The sequence below is a fragment of the Mytilus californianus genome, unplaced genomic scaffold (assembly GCF_021869535.1).
Source record: "Mytilus californianus isolate M0D057914Y unplaced genomic scaffold, xbMytCali1.0.p SCAF_1, whole genome shotgun sequence".
NCBI lineage: Eukaryota > Metazoa > Mollusca > Bivalvia > Mytilida > Mytilidae > Mytilus > Mytilus californianus.
In genome coordinates this window covers 79,286,102-79,304,181 of record NW_026262581.1, presented here as the reverse complement: position 1 = coordinate 79,304,181, position 18,080 = coordinate 79,286,102, and the positions used below count along the sequence as shown (strand labels likewise).

The 18,080-nt window shown below is 32.0% G+C and overlaps 1 protein-coding gene across 8 annotated transcripts in view; it reads left to right on the top strand.

The window, feature by feature from the left end:
• The window catches only part of LOC127707937 (multiple PDZ domain protein-like), a 189,105-nt gene that overhangs the window by 149,474 nt on the left and 21,551 nt on the right, over nt 1-18,080 (top strand). For all 8 annotated transcript variants that reach the window (XM_052212723.1, XM_052212752.1, XM_052212715.1 and 5 more), the window contains 7 exons: nt 4,072-4,268; nt 5,026-5,120; nt 8,791-8,857; nt 10,177-10,275; nt 11,876-11,974; nt 14,390-14,464; nt 16,381-16,510. In XM_052212723.1, the coding sequence (XP_052068683.1) occupies nt 4,072-4,268; nt 5,026-5,120; nt 8,791-8,857; nt 10,177-10,275; nt 11,876-11,974; nt 14,390-14,464; nt 16,381-16,510 (762 nt within the window). The remainder of the gene's footprint in view (nt 1-4,071; nt 4,269-5,025; nt 5,121-8,790; nt 8,858-10,176; nt 10,276-11,875; nt 11,975-14,389; nt 14,465-16,380; nt 16,511-18,080) is intronic.

Here is an 18,080-nt window from a genome sequence, read left to right as displayed (position 1 = left end):
TACGTTTAGTATTTTTTAGCCAGTATTACTTTTCCAGAATTAGCAGCTTTGAAATATTTTCATTTCTGACATGAGATAGTGGGGTGTCTTGCCATAGATTTTTGTATTCATTGTCAGGTCATCCTATCTTCATTTCTATCTTTTCCTGGCAGTAATCTATCAAGGTTTTTAAACTTTTTTGTACAACCTTGGCTTGTAACCTTGAAGTCTGATAAAATTAATCATCAGTTATGTCTTTTGCTGTGTTTCTCAGATTGCACAAACAAGAAATAAGATTAAATGTCATTTACATAGCTGTCAATCCCTCTTTGTTGAAAGAAGTCTCCCTGTGTCTCCCTCTTCAAACATTTTTTTCTGTAAGATTTAACAAATTATTTTCATATAATTTTTATTAGCTCACCTCTTTTGGCCAAGTATTGTATTCTCATCACTTGGCGTCTGTCAGCAGTTATCATCCGTAGTCACCATTTCCTTAACTTTCACAAAAATCTTCACCTAAAACTACTTGGCCAACTGGAACCAAAGTTTGCCACAATATTGCTTTGGGTATTTAGTATAAAAATTGTGTCTGACGACCCCACCTGCCAACCAACATGGTTGACATGGCTAAGAAGAAGAACATAGGAGTAAAATGCAATTTTTGTCTATTGTCTTGAAAAACTCTTTAGTTACAAAAAATCAGACATGGGCAGAATTGTTCAGAATGGTGAGAGATCTACCTTCTGTCCAGCTACATCAAAACTGTCAGACCAATTCTTTAGGAGTTATTGCCCTTAAATGACCAATAGATTTTCTCTGTTTTTACCTTTTATCTTCAAAACTGTAGTGTAATAGATAAAGAGAAACTTTTGAAGCCAAAATTATCAGCAAGACAAGATCTACAAATAAGTCATTTGGAAGAAATGGTCAGTCAACTCCTTATTGGAGTTGTTACCCTTTAATGACAATTTATACTTATGTTTGCGTTTTGTCTACTATCTTGAAAATTATGATAGATACAAACTTCATATAGCAAAAATAATCAGCAAAAGAAGTCTTACATATAAGTCAACATTGCCCAAATCGTCAGTCAAATGCTGATTTTTACCATGTTTTTTGCCTTTTATCTTGAAAACCATAACAGATAGAAACTTTCAAAGCAAAAGTAATCAGCAGGACAAGATCTACAAATACTGAAAAATGTTTTAGAAAATTTACCCCTGAAGGAGATCTTCCAGTTACCATGTTTACATAAAATCTTAATATAAGCACAGTGTTTATTTAAAATCTACTGTTCTGGAATTTTTGACCAAGCAATTTGAAACAAATTGGACTATCAAATGAAAAAAAAAAGTATTCTGTTATTAATCAGCAAGACCACTGTTATTGTAAACTACAAAAATGATACTAGATTTGAAAACAAATATTTGTTATTGTGTCCATTTAAACCATGAAAGATTGTTGAACCCACAAATATTCTAATTTAACATCCACTTCTATGGTCAGAATACCACCAAAGTTGATTTTTGGTAGTATAACTCTTCAAGAGTGCTACAGGTTGCAAGTTTAATCAAAAGACTTTTTAGTTAATCTTTTTTGCATCTCTATAAAGCACACAAATCCTTGAGGACAGAACAACTTGTCTGGGCACAGGGAACTGTAACCTAGTGGATCAGAAAGATAAGTCTAAACTAAGCATTTCAGTCGAGAACAAAGCACAATATGCTCATTCATCCTGATTAGGCATGTAATATTTGCCACGAGACATAAGCACCAATCAATCAATCAATCTAGCTTCTTTCATATTCTGAAATCTGCTAACAAGCTAGTCCATATAGGTAGTTGGATCATCTTGTCTGTTTGATTGTCTGGTTCCCTAATGTAGACAAACAAAAACATTTAATTGCAGTAGTTTTAAAGTGATAACAGACATGACATCACTGTACTAAACCAGGATGTAGTTAAAAAACTTGTATAAGATGACATGATTTGTGGTAACATAACCTGCTCTAATTCCAAGATTCCCAGAATCCATGCATTGAGATATTGATAGATCTGTGTTAATTTGTCACAACCTTTAGTTTTATATAGAATATGAGTTCGTAATGCACTGTAGAAAATAATTGAATCCTGTTTATTAGGGTCAAACAATATTGTAATCAGGAAGTGTTATATAGCATTTTTATATAACATTTATTAATTGGCTCAAACTTTGGATTATATTTCAAGTCTATTAAAGCCAGATAACTTTTAACTAATGTTTTTATGTCATTTTTCCCCTCTGGTGCGTTATTTTTTTTTACTTATATTAGTTTAAGTTGAAAGTACTGAACAAATGTGAAGTTAAATTCATCTTTAAATGGTACTTTGAATTTGAGGGGGCTTTAAGATTTAGTCCTGGAAACGTGTTTAAAAAGAACTTATATAGTTTGCTATGGGATATGCAGCCTTTTGTAGCTTCTTATGTGGCATGGGTTTTGTTCATTGTTCAAGGTCACATGATGACCTATAGTTGCTTACTTCTACACCATTTGGTCTCTGGTTAAGTGGTCTCTGGTTGATAGTTGTCTATTTGGCAATCATTCAACATCTTATTTTTATTGTCGAGCCTGCGACTTTTGTCTGAGAAAGCTCGACATAGGGATAGTGATCTGGCAGCGGCGGTGTTAGCTAACTTCTTAAAAGCTTTATATTTTAGAAGGTGGAAGATCTGGAATGCTTCATACTTTGTATATGGATGCCTCATGTTACGAAGTTTCCATCAGTCACATGTCCAATGTCCTTGACCTCATTTTCATGGTTCAGTGACTACTTGAAAAAAAAGTTAAGATTTTTTGTAATGTTAAATTCTCTCTTATTATAAGTAAAAGGACAACTATATTTGGTATGTGCGTACCTTGAAAGGTCCTCATGCCCGTCAGACAGTTTTCACTTGACCTCGACCTCATTTCATGGATCAGTGAACAAGGTTAAGTTTTGGTGGTCAAGTCCATATCTCAGATACTATAAGCAATAGGTCTAGTATATTCGGTGTATGGAAGGACTGTAAGGTGTACATGTCCAACTGGCAGGTGTCATCTGACCTTCTCCTCATTTTCATGGTTCAGTGGTTATAGTTAAGTTTTTGTGTTTTGGTCTGTTTTTCTTATACTTTGTGCAATGGGTCTACTATATTTGGTGTATGGAATGATTGTAAGGTGTACATGTCTAGCTGGAAGGTGTCATCTGACCTTGACTTCATTTTCATGGTTCAGTGGTCAAAGTTAAGTTTTTGAGTTTTGGTCTTTTTTTCTAATACTATATGCAATAGTTCAACTATATTTGGTGTATGGAAATATTTTATGATCTATATGTCAGTCACACAGGTTTTATTTGACCTTGACCTCATTTTCAAGGTTCATTGCTCAGTGTTAAGTTTTTGTGTTTTGGTCTGTTTTTCTAAAACTATAAGCAATAGGTCAACTATATTTGTTGTATGGAAGAATTGTTAGCTGTACATGCCTGCCTAGCATGGTTCATCTGACCTTGACCTCATTTTCATGGTTCATTGGTCAATGTTTAGTTTACTTGGTTAATGTTAAGTTTATGTGACAGTTGTAATAAAGCTTTATATTTAGGACTATCAACATAATATCAATGATTAGTAAAGAAGGCGAGACATTTCAGCGTGTGCACTCTTGTATTAAAATACTTTGTACTCTGATGAGTCAATCTTTTTTCAACTGATTTAACAATTTGTTCTAATGATGAACTGTTACACCATTCTTTATGTGCCTGTCTCAAACTAGATGTTTGTAGTCAAGTGTTTGTTGTGTGTTGCTGTCTGCCATAATTATTTTTCATTTTAAAATATAAGCATAAATCAGACTGTCGTTTTCTCTTATGAATTGGATCATATTCTGTTATCGTAGGGCCTTTTCTAGCTTTCTATACTGTATGGATTTTGCTCTTTGTTGAAGATTATATGGTGACCTTTTGTTTTTTATGTTCTCGTCCTTTGGTCTATAGTTGTATCATTGGCAATCAAACCACATCTCCATATTTCTATATTGAGATCATTTGATTACATATGTTTTGTATTTAATTTTGCAGAGAGAGTTCTCAGAAGATATGGTGACTTAGGAGGTGAAGTTCATTTAGTGGACTTAACTAGAGGAGGCAATGGGTTAGGGATCAGTCTAGCAGGGAACAAAGATCGTAACACAATGAGTGTGTTCGTGGCTGGTATCCAGCCAGAAAGTGTGGCAGCTAAAGATGGACGTATTGAAATTGGAGATGAATTATTAGAGGTATCAGTTGAATTCTTAATTGTTCATGAATTAGAGATTCTAAGATTTATGCCAGGAAAAGTACCTTTTGCACAATTGGGTATAGTTCAGGATGAAAGAGTAAAAGTATTTGACATTACTCTAAATGAATCAAATTTGATCCTGTTATTTAGATAACAAGAAAACAAGAATGTGTACCCCTTAATTTATACCCCACACTACAGAGTTAAGGGGAGGGAGGTATATTGTTTTTGACTAATTAGTCTGTTAGTCATTTTTGTCTCAGGATGCTTACTCATATACATTATATTGGATTGGAAACTTACTTTTATATATGGTCATATTTACGGCCCTTTTGATTTTGAGGTTACCAAGTAAAAGTTAGATTTCAAAGATACTAAATATTGCTCAAATGAAATAAATAACTTTAATAACTTTCTCTTTAGAAGTCAGCTTTGGCTATTATAACTGAAACATTGATTAAAAAAGCAATAAAAGTTGAAATCAGTTGGTCAACTCAAAACATTTTTTTTATTAAAACAGACATAAAATGTTAGAAATAACATACATTCTAGCTTCTTTTGATTAAATTTAAATCTGAGACATATATATTAGTAAAAGTTGAAATAAAACATAATTTAAAAAAGAATAAAGCCAACAGATTTTCACTTATGTAAAATAAATCGTTATTGTTGCTTAATTTGTGCATTAAGTTCAAATTTCATTGTTCTTGGTGAGAAAGTATTGATTTGAAATTTGAATTTGATTATAATTTTAGGTTAATGGGCAGGTGCTATATGGCAGAAGTCATTTGAATGCCTCGGCTATCATCAAAAGCGTATCAACTAATGTGGTAAAAATAGTTCTAGTCAGGTAAGGATAAAGAAATAGTGCAAACCTATTTATTTCTCTTCTTTTAACCTTTTCTTGACAACATTGCAGTTATATAGTTTTGCCATATCTCTGTTGATGCATTCATATAAGAAAAGCTCCAAGTCTGGCAATGCTGATTAATAAATATGCTTTATTTTTTAACACACCAATGTTGTATAAATAATTCAATCATAACAATTGGTCATTTTACAGTAGTTGTAGCAGAATGATATGATAGAAAGGAACTCTGTAGGCAATAACATCCTCCAAATTCTGTAGGCAATTACATCCTCCAAACTCTGTAGGCAATAACATCCTCCAAATTCTGTAGGCAATTACATCCTTCAAACTCTGTAGGCAATAAAATCCTTCAAATTCTGTTGGCAATATCATCCCTCAAACTCTGTAGGCAATAACATCCTTTAAACTCTGTAGGCAATAGCATCCTTCAAATTCTGTAGCCAATAACATCCTTCAAACTCTGTAGCCAATAACATCCTTCAAACTCTGTAGGCAATAACATCCTTCAAACTCTGTAGGCAATAACATCCTTCAAACCCTGTAGCCAATAACATCCTTCAAACTCTGTAGGCAATAACATCCTTCAAACTCTGTAGGCAATAACATCCTTCAAACTCTGTAGGCAATAACATCCCTCAAACTCTGTAGGCAGTAACATCCTTCAAATTCTGTAGGCAATAACATCCTCCAAACTCTGTAGGCAATAACATCCCTCAAACTCTATAGGCAATAACATCACTCATACACTGTAGGAAATAACATCCATCAAACACTGTAGGCAATATCATCCCTCAAACTCTGTAGGCAATAGTATAAAAAATAAAATTGAGAATGGAAATGGGGAATGTGTCAAAGAGACAACAACCCAACCACAGAGCAGACAACAGCCGAAGGCCACCAATGTGTCTTCAATGCAGCGAGAAACTCCCGCACCCGAAGGCGTCCTTCAGCTGGACCCTAAACAAATATGTATACTAGTTCAGTGATAATGGACGTCATACTAAACTCCAAATTATACACAGGAAACTAAAATTAAAAATGATACAAGACTAACAAAGGCCAGAGGCTCCTGACTTGGAACAGGCGCAAAAATGCGGCGGGGTTAAACATGTTTTTTGAGATCTCAACCCTCCCCCTATACCTCTAGCCAATGTAGAAAAAACAAACACCAACAGTACGTACAGTAAAACTCAGCACGAGAGAAGTCCGAGTCCAATGTCCCTACTTCAATAATAGTAAACTTATTTATTCCCTTTTTGAGACATTAAAGTTTTCAGAATTGCAATATCTTCTCCATTTTGTAGTGATTCTGATGACAGGTTAATGTAAAAAAAAAAATGGATATTTTACAAGGTTGAGGAGGAACTAATTGTACCCAACTCAAGTTAATTCATTTTAGAAGATAATGGATGCATAAAAGCTGTGTTTTATCCTTTTTGATCTTCTACAAAATAATCTGGTGTTACATTCAAACTACAAAGCATCTCATTTCCTGACAAAAAAATTATCATGTGGAACAAATCATGCTTAAAATCATTAATTATAATATGTTTGCATTGTCATCACTTCATACTTGCTAAAGATAAATACATTTTTGTTGAAAATTATGAAAAGAAAATATTATTAACCCACAATAGAGAATAAAAAGTTAAAATATTTCCTAGTGTGTACCATGCTTATACATCGATACATACAGATTTACGGATTTTTCATTTCCGGGGTTTTAAATTATTAACAAACTAACATTTTCCTTTTAAAAGCTGGAAAAAAGTATTTTAAATTGGAAATTAAGACATGACTTTATTAATACAAATCATGGAAAGTTCACTGAAATGTAAAATTTATTATGAACATTGCATTAATTTTTATACGACCGCAAAAAAATTTTGCGGTCGTATATTGGTATGACGTTGGCGTCATTGTCATCGTCGTCGTCGTCCGAAGACACATTGGTTTTCGCACTCTAACTTTTAGTTTAATTGAATGGATCTCTATGAAATTTTACCATAAGGTTCAATACCACAAATGGAAGGTTGGGATTGATTTAGGGGGTTATGGTACCAGTTAAGGAATTAGGGGCCAAAAAGGGGCCAAAAATCAGCATTTTTGTAGATTCCAGACATAACTTGTGTTTTAGTGTATGGATCTCTCTGACATTGTACCTCAAGGTTCCATATCACAAAGGGAATGCTGGGATTGATTTTGGGGGTAATTGATTCAAAATTTTAGGAATTGGGGGCCAAAAAAGGGGCAAAAACAAGCATTTTTCTAGTTTCATGACAATAACTTGTTTGTAAGTGTATGGATCTTTCTGAAATTGTACTACAAGGTTCCATATCACAAAGGGAAAGCTGGAATTGAGTTTGGGGGTAATTGCTCAAAACTTTTAGGAAAAAGGGGCCAAAAATAAGCATTATCTAGTTTCCAAACAATAACTTGTGTTCAAGTGTATGGATCTCTCTGAAATTGTACTGCAAGGTACCATACCACTGAGGGAAGGCTGGGATTGATTTTGGGGGTAATTGCCTCAAAATTTTAGGAATTAGTGGCCAAAAAGGGGCAAAAAACAAGCATTTTTCTAGTTTCAGGACAATAACTTGTGTATAAGTGTATGGATCTTTATGAAATTGTACTACAAGGTTCCATATCACAAAGGGAAAGCTGGGTTTGAGTTTGGGGGTAATTGCCCTAAACGTTTAGGAATTTGGAGCCAAAAAGGGGCCAAAAAACAAGCATTTTTCTAGTTTCCAGACAATAACTTGTGATCAAGTGTATGGATCTCTCTGAAATTGTACTGCAAGGTACCATACCACAAAGGGAAGGCTGTTATTGAGTTTTGGGGTGATGAATCATAAGGGGGTTCAATAAATTTTTGGGGAGGGGGGATTTTTTTTTCATTTTTTTTTTCTTTAAAATTTTCCATTTTAAATTGGTTATTTCTGATTTATATATAAAAGCAAATAATAATGATATGGTTTGAATAGGTAAATTGAAATTTTCTTAGACCACATTCATTCTGTGTCAGAAACCTATGCTGTGTCAAATATTTAATCACAATCCAAATTCAGAGCTGTATCAAGCTTGAATGTTGTGTCCATACTTGCCCCAACTGTTCAGGGTTCGACCTCTGCGGTCGTATCAAGCTGTGCCCCAGCGGAGCATTTTATTTAATTTACATGAATTCCTCCTTAACAGTAAGCAAAAACTTGTATCACACAAGAGGTCATAAAGGTCCCATAGAGTTCAAACAGAATTATTATATAAGACCAATGATCTTAGCAAAATATTAGAATAATAAGAGCTCAGGCAGACAACAAATTTGACCAAGGACAACCATTGAATGTCTGATTCCCAGTTTTGGATATATCATTTTCAAAATGGACAGAAATATGACCTTTATGATAAAAGGAATGTAGCATCATGAAAATACTTATCTTTTGTGTACTTTATAGGTAATGATTTCTTCATATACAAACTTAATTTTGATATAAAGACACAAGAAAGATTTGTATCTCACACTAGAGTTCAGTCAATAGTTTCCTTAATGAACTTTATACAGTTTTAGGTTTCAACTTTTTAGGTCTCTATGATTGTATCTGTATAATTCAGGCTTGTTTCTTATTTTTGGATGATTGTTTTTGTTTTGTAGAAGAGAAGATAACTTAGATCAAATGGCAGTGAAACCTCTAAGATCATTTCCTCCAGGCTCCACAGAAGTAAGTTATCATTGCTTAAATAATAAAACAAACAAAGTATCACCAAGTAGGGTTCTCAAAATGTGTAGGTGAATAAATATTTGACCATACACTTCATTTCCTTTTGAGAACCCTGAGCAAGGAGATTTTACAACATACAAATTCATGCTCAATTTATCAAAGGCATAACATTCGTCATCAGGTGCACCATCATGATCTTTTTTTCAAAGGTTTATATCAACAATATACAGATACAAATTTCAAAGTTTAATACCCATATGAAATAAATTAATATTTCCATTCGTTTGATGTGTTTGAGCTTTAGATTTTGACATTTGATAAGGGACTTTCCGTTTTGAATTTTCCTTGGAGTTAGGTATTTTAGTTATTTTACTTTTTACATGAAAAATTGCTTTGTAAGTTTTCCAATGCTAACAATAAGAGTATTATTATGATAAGATTGATTTACTAGAGTTATGCCCTATGTTTTGAATGCTGTTCTTGTGTGTATTTTTGCTTTCTAGATAATGAACATCTATCTAGCAGACAATATGTCAAATATTGATGAGGGATATATTGGTCAAAGTTTTGTATGTTAATTGAACTGTACTTTGATGCATGGGAATTTTTAAGTGATTCAGATGTTGAAAAGTTCAGTTACTATTGAGCCATAAAAAAGACATTGTTTCATTGTTCCTTGTTCAACTTCCAGTGGCAAATATTTCATGCTTATTTGGGATGTGAAATAATACAGTTTAAGATTGAACAATCAAAAGAATTATAACTTAAAATCCAACATTAATAATAGAATTCATCTATTTTGACAGTTTTCATTCTCATTGCAATTTATTAACAGATAACTTCTGTCATCCCAAAATGAAGCGAGTTCTTTGCTCATGACCTTAACAAAGAAGCAACAGAATTTTCTTGGTTGTTGGAAAAAATTCATGAAGTACCGGTACTTTTCAGATATGTTCATAATTAGGAAATTATTTTCTTACACAAGCAGTTCTTAATGTCATAATGTATTTACATATAGGTTGATAACACTTGTGACAGTTCTAATGATTGGTTAATCTACATATAGGTTGATAACACTTGTGACAGTTCTTATGATTGGTTAAACCAATGAGACGGTAATCAACATGTATAGCAATATATTATGATCAGTTTAATAGTGTAGCTATTAATGATGAGATAGTATTGTACATTGGATTACTGTATTTTTATTATTCCATTACATATAATCTATCTCTTACTGTCAGTGATAGTTATAAAAATGAAGATAAGAATAATTTGATCTTTTATAACATGTTGATATATATGTATGGTTATTGTAGGATATATCGACATCCCCTTCACCTCCTAAGAAGCCAGTTACCTCCCCTGAAAACATTCCTTCTGCACTTGATGTTGTCCAAGTAGTTTCCCTTCAAAAGGTAGGTATAAGTGTATTGCTAATGATATACAAGAGTGTTTGTAGTGAACTTATTAGGCCAGATTTTAATACATTGATGATCTCATGATGAAAATAGGTCACTTAAACAAAAAATAGAATATTTATGGCAAAATGCTTTTTAGATGGTAACTTGAGTTTCCTTTGCTTAGTTGGAACACAGCTTATACAGATAGAAGCTATAGGAGAGGAGAAATAAAACTTGATTTTGGCATCAGAGTTCAAGTTCATTGTTACTAAAAATCTAATATTTTGGAAAAAATTGGTTTCCAGATGGTAACTTGAGTTTATTTTGTTGTTTTAAAATGAATCTTGCATAGATGGAAGATATAGATTAAGAAAAAATCCTATTGATTTTCTGGCCAATAGGTCAAAGGTTGAGGTAACAGCTGCTAAAAATAGTTTCTGTGTAATTTCTTAAGGTACACTTGTTGGATTTTAATAAAACTTTTTAAAGTGGTTGAAAGTAGGAAAGGGGTGAAGCCCATTGATGTTATGGTCAGTTGGTCAAAAGACAAGCATATGGTCCTTGCTTAGTCACATTGTTTTTAAATGATAAATTGAGTATCCAATTATGGATTGTATTTTATTTATTCACGTGGAATACTACTGATTAAAGTGCATGTTTTCTATGTCTCTCTAAGTATATTATTTTGAACCCTTGAAGTACAAAGCAGACCATACATTGATTGCACATATTTTTCCAAGGAATATTTCTTTTAGACTTTAAAGGTTACTATTAAATATTAATAGAATTTTTATGTTTGAAACTGTTTTGTTTATAGATTTGCTAGCTAAGCAATTCACAGACCTGCCAACTATCCGGATTTATGGGGGATATCCCATGAGAGATGTTGACCTGAATTTTGAAATTCTTTATTATATAAACTGAACATCTCAAAACAGGCATTCAAATTAGTTACAAGGGTATTTAAGCACATACATATTCATTTAAACAACATAGTAGTAGATTAAAAACACTTATGACAATATAAGAGGAGCATTATCTTCTCTTGCGCTTAAAATCCCCCATGGAGATTTTGAAAAGTTGGCAGGTATGAATTCATACTATTTTCATATTTATGAAAATATATTTTGCTATTATGCATTCATTTATCATGAGTTTGTTTGTAAATCTCAGGTATGGTTCAGCCATATGACCTGGTATGGTTCAGCCATATGACTTGGTATGGTTCAGCCATATGACTTGGTATGGTTCAGCCATATGACTTACAGCATTGCATTTTTCAACTGTTTTTTCTCCAGCTTTTAAACTTTTCTGACATCATATTTATATTTTGAATCTGGTACTAGTTTGGCAATACAATGTACCAAGATAAAGTGAGTTATTCAATAAGCTAAAATAACAGAAAAGTGAGTTATTGAATGAGCTTAAATAACAGAATACATGTTGCTAATTCAGGTAAAATCATATCGAAAATTTTAAATGCGAAAAAATCTGGAGAAAACACAGATATATGTAAATATAGTTGAGCTTTTGAAGTGAAAAAATGTACATGATTTATGTAACTGCCAGGCTCATAGAATTCTTAAAGTGAAGAATTGTATATGTTTTAATGTAGGGAGTGTCTGGATTAGGTTTTGCAATAGTAGAAGAAATGCGGGATAATCGTCAAGGCATTTATATTCGCAGTATAACACAAGGTGGTGTTGCAGCTCAGGTATGCTATTTATAGATATATCACATTTAAATGAATCTCCAATAAAGTCTCAAAAAGTAATTTAAAATGATGCAAAAACAGTTCAGGATTTTTTTGAGAAATCAGTATTGACAATAGCCTATATATGTCAGTCAGGTAAAACAAATGGGGATATTCTATCATTATATAATTGAATTATTTATGTCTTTTAACTTCATCTTGGGAGATTTTTACCATTTGGGCCCTTTAAATGTTGGAATATGTCAAATTATTTTTTGTCTTTCTTTTTAAGTAAAACAATTTTAAAAAAAAACTTAAAATTTTGCAATTCCTTTATACGTGTTTTATTTCAAACATCAGTTTGAATTTGCATTTCCCAATAATAATAGATTAAAAGCAAAATAACCTTCTATTTCCACTTCTAAAACTTTATGAACAATCATTTGAAATATTTTATATCAAGTTTTCACAAAGTTGATGCTACACAGGAGAATTACTCTAAATAAAAAAAAGTACAGGGAATATTGTAAAATTTAAATTTTTTCTTCTTGATTTCTACTTTTGGACTGGTGAAATAGATCTCTCATGGTCCTTTTTCAAAATGGTATCTGTCTGTCAGTTGTTCATTCATACAACAACAGTACTAAATCAACTAAGTGGATGACACATGCTTTTTTCTTGAGATAATAACAATCCAACTGTTGTAAAATATTTAGAATCACCTTCAAAAATGCTCTTTGTTCAAGTTGGCTGTTAAAGATGTGAACATGCAGTGGTAAAATACTCAGAAAATAGTAGAATCATTTGTACTTTTGTTGATTTTATCTCGATTTGTGTTATGACACATAAAGGATGGTCAATGATGGATTTCATTCATCATTGAAAAGTTTCAGTCATTTAATTTAATAATTAAAAATTTGCTACTTAGACGATACGTCACGGTTGTAATATGGTAGGAATAGGAACAATTGATTATTACCCCTTTTAAAATCATAACAGTTATCCATTACGGATTACTACAAACTCGGCTGTAATATCATATATAATCTCCAAGCTTACAGGAAACCACAATTATATCCAAATCGGGCATCACTAAGTGGGTGGTTACTGGCTGTGTGTATAGATGTAAGCCAAATTCTTAATTGTATAATTATGGTATGTTACATAAACCTCCTGCTGTTAGTTTTAGTTACCCCTATTTGGTTTCCTCTTGTTATCTGAAACCCCCCTAATAAGCTGATATGATATTTAATATATTTAATAACTGTTTAAAATAACACTTTCCATTTATAGATAAAACATGTCGCTTATCATAATAACTCTGGTATTTAAATGCCAATTAATTATTTTGGTCACATATGGTAAATTGTTATCATTACTTAGCTGAATAAAGTCATGAAATGGGGGGTCCATTTAAATCTTTCTAAATGGCTGTAAAACTCTCAGGTAAATGGAAATTTTATTCTTTAACGAAAAATATTTTGTTTTAGGCTAATGTTAGACACTATGGGATGTCCCAGTTCGTAAGGGAGTAAAGAATCAATTTTTATTTTAACGATTTGATGACATTTGAGTATAGCCTTCCTGAAAGAAATAGATAATTTTGATACCAATATAGTTAATACAGATGTTAATAAAAATATATTCATATCAAAACAATCTGATGTTCTTTGATAATAAAACCCAACATGCTTTTGTATTTACACTTTTATCCATATTAGATAAAAGTAGCACCCACACAATTTTTTGTCCATTGAAATGTCAAATGATCTTAGATGCACAGAATTTCATCAACAGCAATCTTTCATTTTGTGTTTTGTTAATATTTGATACATCTCATAAAAATTTCTTGATTGTAGATATTATTTAAAATGATGTCCATGAGAACTTGATTGATAATGTTTAAAAACAGACAGAGTTAATCTTATATATTGTTATCTCTGTTTTAGACCCCAAAAAGTTTTAGTCATAGTGACTTCTGAAAATAACTTTATTCAATTCACTATTAGACCACAAAATGTTTTAGTAGAAAAAATAGCTTCTTACAATTCACTTGTCTCTTAAATCCACAAAATGTTAAGATTGTATTATGCATCTCTGAGGAAAAATTATCCTTGTCTTACAGAATGGGAACAATTCAAACCGTACACCTTTATCATACTGTCCTAATATTTAAATAGTTGAGAACATGCACGAAACCCAGTTCAGTTGTAGTACTAAGATGAAATGAGAATCGGTTATTAGCGGTTTCAAAATCTAAGGAATTGTGGGTAACTTCATTTTTCATACACCAAAATGTAAATAATATTGCACCATTGATAATTGAGGACATTGCTGGCTTGCCACAATGTTTTCTGCGAAGGTTTTGTGAGATATTACGGATAATGCATTAGATTCTAAAATGGTGAATCGAATGACTGTTTTAATCCATTGCAGGATGGTCAGTTAAGTGTAGGTGACCAGATATTAGAAGTTGGTGATAAACAGCTCAGTGATGTGCATTATGACAAGGTATTTAAGTTTTTAAAAGACTATAGGGTGTGGAGCAGAAAGCTGTGTTATTAGGTCCTCCTGATATGTTTTAGTTAAAAATTCTTCATATTCAATTTAAAGGAAAAAAAAGTTCAAACTTTAATAGTACCTAAATATGTTTATTGTATGAAACTATATTGTTGCTGTTACCAATCCTCTGGTCCTTTATTTTCTGGCAAAATTAGAATGCAGTTATGAGGAAAAATACTGATTTTTTTGTAAATTTTAATATCTGATCTACAAGCAATTGCTGACATCAAGATCCAAAAGATATTAAAAATCACTTGCAATTTTAAAAGTAAAAAAAATATTAATTTACTCCAAATTTGGTTATTTTTTGTACAGTTTTGTTATAAGTGCTTGACTTTCAGTTGTTTATAAATGATGAACAGTGACAACATGATTTTTTATTCGTGAAAAAAATTTAAAATGAGCTATCTAGTTGATAATAACCTCCTAACTTGATGCTGTTATGTTTGAAGTGAAATAAGATATAAACAAATATAATCAGCTCAGCAACTTTAAAGGATTGGCACATGTTTTAAATCTTATGGTGTTCTACTTAGAAGTCAGTTGAATTAGTGTAGTGAGGACAATGTTATCTTGTCTGCCACAGTTTTGTTGGAACAAAAGCAGGTGTGGGGTTAAGAATATTAGCAGATGTGGACTTACATAAATGAATAAGACAACTCCTACTACACAAGTTAACCAACGTAAACATCTAGTTGTCCCTTTATATTTTTCAATCATGGACAAGTGCCTACATCATATGCAAGTTTTTTTAATTGCCCTAGTCTAGGAACTTTTTGTAGGATTTCAACCGACAACAAAAAGGTCATTAAATTTTCAATAACTAATTTTAAAAATGGCTAAAAGATTGCTTAAAACTTCAATTTTTTAATAGATTTTAACTTTTTTTTTAGTATTAATCAAAAAAAGATTATGAGTCTAAGAATATTCTTACCATTTAACCGAAATTGATTGGAAGTAAAAATAAAATAAGGAGTTGTGGTATGATTGGCAATGAGACAACTATCCAGCAGAGTCCAAATGAATCAGATAAAAACTACTATAGGTCACCATACTGACCTCAACAATAAGCAAAACCTATACCCTGTAGTCAGCTATAAAGGGCTCTGACATGACAAAATGAGAAACAATTCAAACAGAAAAAAACACAGCTTAATTAATAACAAAACAATAAATAAAAAATAAATAAGATGGACAGCAACCAATGACAAACCACTGAATTACAGACTCCTGACTTGGGACAGACACATATGGAATATGGCAGGATTAAACATGTTTTTGAGTACTCAACCCTACCCAAACTTTGGACAGTGGTGTAACAGTACAACATAAGAAAAAATTGTAAAAATCAGTTGGAAATGGCTTGACTCATTAGAAACACAAAAAACAACCAACATTAAGACAAAAGACACAAAGTACCAATCTATGAGTATTGGCAGATGCTGAAAGCTAAAAATAGCCAATTACAACTGATAAATAAATCATGTTCTATCAAACTTTGTATTATCTCTTAATTTATTTTAATAAAGACGTTCTTCATTCCAAAAATTATGAAAAAAACATAGGGGCAAAATCATGCCAATGCACAGACTATTTTAAACACAGTATATATATATTTGATAATGACACTGATAAATTTCAAAGTTCATTATCAACATGACAATGCCAGTTCATGAAGAATCTGTCATACATCATTAAAATGTAAACAATAAAGAATGCATTGTTTATTTTATTAGTGCAATATTGAATATTTTTGACTGTGGTATGCAGTGTATGTTTTTCACTAATAATTTTAGAGAGTTGATGCAGCTTTCATAATTTTTAGTTTTTGTTATAGTTTTAACTGCTTCATTTTAAATTCTTAGGCAATAGAAATTTTAAGAAATAGTCAGGGAACAGTCCGATTAAAAGTTAGAAAATGTGGAGTAGACACAATAAATAACAGCGGAACTAGTTCACACCCACCTCCAGTCTTTCAGTTGGACAGTATTACAGGTAAAGTGTATTTTTATTAAACGTGTAATCAAACATACTTTACAATGCTGAAAGTACAAGGATTTTTGCCAAGATTAAAAACCTAGTTTTTTTTAGGGGGCAAGGGGAGGGGGGGATTGAAGCTTACAAACAAAATTGATAAGAAATCCAGTGTAGAAGTAATTTAAGTATTAAGAAATATATTGACTTTTTACATGGAGTTAACAATATTTTCCAAAACCAAAAGAGAATATTTATTACTCACCTGGCTTATTATGGCAGGGCAATATGAACTATTGAAATCACTAGGGTGTTGATCTTTGTGGTCCGATGACATTAACCTTTTTAAAAATTGCTGAAAGCAATGGACCAATTTCAAACAAACTTGGTCTGAATGATCCTTGGGATATCTTGTATATAGTTTGTTATGTTTTTTTGCCGACCAACTAACATGGCCCTCATGGCAAAAACTAGAACTTAAGGGTTAGGCCAATTAAAATTAATTGATAGATTTTCATCCCCGCCCGTCCCTCTGAAATCGTCCCGCCCTGATTTTTTTTATTTTCAAAAATTTATGATTTCCGTTTTTTTTTTCATTTCCGTTACCGGTAACCACCGATAATTTCGTTTCATGTAAAACTTCCTGTAGCAAATTTTGGTTTTTCGTATTTCTTCGAGTAATTTAACCAAAATGATGAAGTCGAAAAATTCTGCTGCTCTATGATGACAACATTATCTTCCGATAATAGCGGTGTCCAAGAACACAAATCGCGGTATGTCACAAATTTCAATGATTAGAAAACCGTGGATTTTTTTATTTATACAATGACTTTGTGTTAGTAAATTTGGACTGTAAATGATATCCAAAGCGCAAGAATCATGGGACACATTACTACAAAAAAAATATGACTGGAATAAAGAAATTGACACAAGCATGAACTTGTGCGATCTATGACCATATATTGAGTACAAAAAATCGCTGAACGTACAAAATGTATTATAGTAAGCCCTTAGATTTACCCCCAAGGCTGTCGTTTTTTGTGGAATAACAGCAAACACCCTATGTCTCAAACCCCTCAATAGAGTCATTAAACAACTTCTTCTTTTTTGTTAAGTTCATGTTTTACATTGTATTTTTTGGACGACTGCATAAGAATCTTAAAATCATTAACTCTAGTATTTTCAACACAGATTGAGTTTTCATTTACTCTGTACTCATAATACTTGTAATGGGCACTACAAACCATAAATAAATTTGATGTAGTCTAAAAGATAGCATTTCTCCACCTTTTTGCTATTTACCAAAAATAGGTTTCTATTGCGGCAATTACATGTAGAACAGTGGTTGCCAATCAGAAATATTTAATAAGAATTTGAAAAATTATGTAGAATTCCTTTTATATTCTAATTCGTCACCTCAAACGCATATAAAGTATTTATAAAATATATAAAAACGGGGGGGGAGGAGAGGGGTCTTAACCTAAACCAAGCTGCCTTACTGAATGGTATACGAGCTTCGAATGACCATATATCTTAAATTACTTAAACAAGACAACTATTCGCGCTTTAAAAATCCCGTGCTATTTACATA